Raw genomic sequence first — 4277 nt, forward strand, 5'->3', positions numbered from 1 at the left:
GGAGGTGGAAGCCTTGGAGTCAAGCCTTGGCTCAGCACCTCCCAGCTCTGACTGTGGGCCTGTCTTCCACCATCTCTCTGAACTCCAGACACTCCAACAGCAAAAGGGATCTTGGCCCAGCACAGGGCTCCATGAAGTCTCTTAATCTCTAATCTTCTGCAGCTGAGACCTCCTACAAGCTGGAAGAATGATTGCAAATCTGACATCCTTCTCAAGAAAAATGCAGTGTTCTCCCTGCATTCCTAACTGGAGGATAAATTCCTGGGGGCTTGAAAGAGGGAAGGGAAGGGAACATCTAGTGAGGGTGAGGTGTTTCAGAGAAGTTCCACTTGCCAAGGAATGAGCTCCTGTTGGTCATGAGGCAACCCTGGCTGACTCAGCAGAGCAAGAGCCTTGAGTAACAGAGAACAGAGCTCATGCACGCACACTTCGACTCACTGACTCATTCAGCCACGGCCCCATGCTCAGGCTGTGCAGTTAGAATCCTTTCCTGTTGTTACCATAACAAATTTCCACAAAATTGGTGGATGAAAACAAAACGGCTTTTTAATTATCTTACAGTGCTGTAGCTCAAAGGATGAAATGCACCTCACTGGGCTAAAATCAAGGTGACAGCAAGGCTGCCTTCCCTCCGAAGGTTCCAGGCGAGAATCTGCTCTTCACATGTCCCAGTTTCTAGAGGCTCCCACATTCCTTGACTCCTGGTCTCCTTCCTCCTTCCTCAAAACAGAGCAGGAGAAAGCTGGGTCTCCCGCCATCAGGCCGCTTGTCCTAAGGAGACATTCCACATGGTTACCTGTCAATCAAGAAAGGAGAGACAATCCATAACAAGGAACTGCTATGATTAGCTTCTTATTGGAGTCTCTTCTTCCTCCAGGTATCCCCAGACACCTGCATGTTCTGATTGGGACCTCAGTGGTCATGATCCTCTTCATCATCTTCTTCTTTCTCCTGCATCGCTGGTGCTCCAACAAAAAGAGTAAGTCTCACGAAGCAGAGGCCACAGACCTCAGGGTCGTGTGGGGAGGCGGGATGGGAGCACGCAGGTGTGTGTTCCTCACTGGCAGGATGGTCTCCGGCCCAAGGCAGGAGCCACAGAGGCAGAGCTTTCTAGAGAGAGCACCAGACACCCTGTCCCTGCCTTCAGCTCACAGACCATTGCCTGATTCTCAACTGTATCCTCATGTCCCTGCAGCCACTGACATCCAGGAGAAGGTTCCATGACAGGCAGAAAGAGGGAGGCAGAATCAATGGGATGGAAATTGAGAGCCGTTCATGGGAAAGAGTCTTGAACTCAGAGAGACAGAATGTCTGAGTCTGGCTGTTGGCAGCTGAGGGACCTCAGGCACCTACAGTCTCCCCCTGTGTGTTGGGCTCTGCACATGAAATGAGGACCCAGACGTGCCCTCCCAGCTGCTTTGATGACTTTTGTCTCCTACAGATGCTGCTGTAATGGACCAAGAGCCTGCGGGGGACAGAACAGTGAACAGGGAGGTAGGTCCTCCTCACCCCAGCCTCATGGATAGAATCTTATTCCCTAATAGTCCTGAAGAATGTGAGCCCCGCCCTCACTCAACATTTCCCTCTCTCCAGGACTCTGATGAACAAGACCCTCAGGAGGTGACATACACACAGTTGGATCACTGCGTTCTCACACGGGGAAAAATCACTCGCCCTTCTCAGAGGCCCAAGAGACCCCCAACAGATACCAGCGTGTACACGGAGCTTCCAAATGCAGAACCCAGATCGAAAGTTGTCTCCTGCCCATGAGCACCACCGTCAGGCCTTGCAGGGGTCTTCTAGGGAGACAACAGCCCTGTCTCAAAACCAGCTTCACAGCTCCAATGTACCAGCAGCAGGACTCTGAAGCTGTGAGTCTGCATCTTAGGGCATCGCTCTTCCTCACGCCACGAATCAGAACGTGCCTCTCTCTTGCTTACAAATGTCTAAGGTCCCCACTGCCTGCTGCAGGGAAAACACACTCCTTTGCTTCGCCCACAATTCTCCACTTCACTTGACCCCTGCCCACCTCTCCAATCTAACTGGCTTACTTCCTAGTCCTACTGGAGGCTGCGATCACACTAAGGAACTCACAGTTCCAAACATACAAGAGACTCCCTCTTAACACGGCACTTAGACACGTGCTGTGCCACCTTCCCTCATGCTGTTCCACCTGCCACCAGACTATCTTTCAGCCTTCTGTCAGCAGTGAAACTTATAAATTTTTTTTTCATTTCGATGTAGCTCTCTCCTCTTCAAATAAACACCTCTGCCCTCATCCTTTAGGTAATGTGACTCTTTATTCGCCGAAAGTTTCTGGTGTTATCGTTACTATGTCCATATAGCCCCATGTGTTCTCCACTGGGTTCTCACCCCTGGACCCTGAGCTTCTGGAAGCAGGTGGAGCCTGATTTCTGTCTGGAACTCCAATTTCCATCCAACGATGCAGCGCATAGAAGGTTGCAAGGATCGTGAATCAGATGAACAAGTGATATTCTTACTCTCTGCAGACCTGGAAAGCTGGCAGAGCCATTCCAAGATGAAACATCTGTAGAGTCATAGGCCTTGTTAGTCTCATCTCCACGGGGACACACGTCCACACATCATCTTTCATACCATAAATACACAGTCACTCCTCCAGACCTGTGGGGTTTACAGGTGTTTATTGAACCAACTATAAATCAAAAATATTCAGAGAAAAAATCCACAAAGTTCCAAAAAGCAAAACTATGTTGAATGAATACAGATGAAGCAGTGTGTAGGCTGTATTCGGAATTATAAGTAATCTAGAGATGATTTCATGGACACAGGAGGATGAGGATGGGTCATATGCAAACCCTGTGCCATTTCATGTAAGAGGCTTGAGCACCTGCAGGTTTTGGTATCTGAGCAGAGATCCTGAAACCAATCACCCGCGTATAGTGAAGGATGACTGTATATAATTTTTATTCATGAATTTTAGAAATAAATCCTCAAAATGCACAATAAGATAAAACAATAAGCAGTGTTTTTACAGTGTGAAAATAAGCTTAGATTTATTTTTTCCTACATGTAACCCTCTGGTCCAATGTTATTTATGGAGAAGACATTCTTTTCCACCTTAACCCACACGGCAGCCTCTGTCAACTATAAAGGGACTTTGTGTACACGGATGTATTTTACACTCTTTCCTGCTTAGTGGCTCTCTTGTGTCCACTCTCACGAGGATGCTGCACCTTATGTAGCCTTAGAGAACCCCTTAACATTTGGTAGCCTGAATCCTCTAATTTCTCCTTCCTCTTTAAGATTGCCATTATTATTATTATAGGTTATTTGCTTTTCCATGTGAATTTGTAATAATTTTTCTCATTTTCACCAAAAACAATGCTTGTAATTTTGTTGTGACTCCCTTAAATCTACAGAAAAAGTTCTGTCCTGTAGAAACATCATGCAAACCACATACATTCTTTTAAATTCGCTAGTATCCAAAATAAAAAGCTAACAAGAAACAGATAAAATTAATTTAAGTTAATCCCATAGACCCATAATATCCTTAGCCCAATAGACCCAAAATATTAACCTAGTAGATCCAAAATATTATTTTATAATCCAAATAGACTCAAAATATTATCATTTCAACATGTAATCATGTGTCCTCTTGGAAAATATCAGATCCCTGTCTAGGTGGGCAAAGGTTTTTCTTTGTAATATCTCATTTCCACATTTCCACTTGGTGCAGAAACTGCCCCCAAGGTTCAGGATAATAAGAGGCAGTAGGAAGGATGTATCTGCAGGAAAATGACTAAATGAAATTGAGACACCACAGTTTGGGGAACTCACTAGAACTACAGGGTCAGTGTAGGGGAGGGAATTGGGAGATGTTGATCAAAGGATGCAAAGTTTCAGGTATTCAGGAGGAATCAGTCTGAAGGTCTCTTATACAGCTTGACCACTATAGTTGACAATACTGTACTCTATACTTGAAATTTACCAGGAGAGTAGATTTTTTTTTAATATGGAACACTTCACGAATTTGCGTGTCATCCTTGCATGAAGGATGCATGGATGGCATCCCCTAGGGGCCATGCTAATCTTCTCTGTATCGTTCCAAGTTTAGTATATGTGCTGCGGAGGCGAGCATGGGAGAGTCAATCTTAAGGGTCCTCACCACGAAAGAAAGAAAGTAAAGAAGGAAAGAGAGAGAGAGAGAGAGAGAGAGAGAAAGTAAGGAAGGAAAGAGAGAGAGAGAGGAAGGAAGGAAGGAAGGAAGGAAGGAAGGAAGGAAGGAAGGAAGGAAG

At 45.8% G+C, this 4277-nt stretch overlaps 1 protein-coding gene across 1 annotated transcript in view; it reads left to right on the forward strand.

The window, feature by feature from the left end:
* The window catches only part of LOC105551614 (killer cell immunoglobulin-like receptor 3DL2), a 14684-nt gene extending 12914 nt beyond the window's left edge, over positions 1 to 1770 (forward strand). The window contains 3 exon segments of the mRNA XM_011996933.1: positions 878 to 979; positions 1442 to 1494; positions 1594 to 1770. Of these exon segments, the coding sequence (XP_011852323.1) occupies positions 878 to 979; positions 1442 to 1494; positions 1594 to 1770 (332 nt within the window).
* The last annotated feature ends 2507 nt before the right edge of the window (positions 1771 to 4277 follow it).

The sequence above is a fragment of the Mandrillus leucophaeus genome, unplaced genomic scaffold (assembly GCF_000951045.1).
Source record: "Mandrillus leucophaeus isolate KB7577 unplaced genomic scaffold, Mleu.le_1.0 Scaffold53, whole genome shotgun sequence".
Taxonomy (NCBI): Eukaryota; Metazoa; Chordata; class Mammalia; order Primates; family Cercopithecidae; genus Mandrillus; species Mandrillus leucophaeus.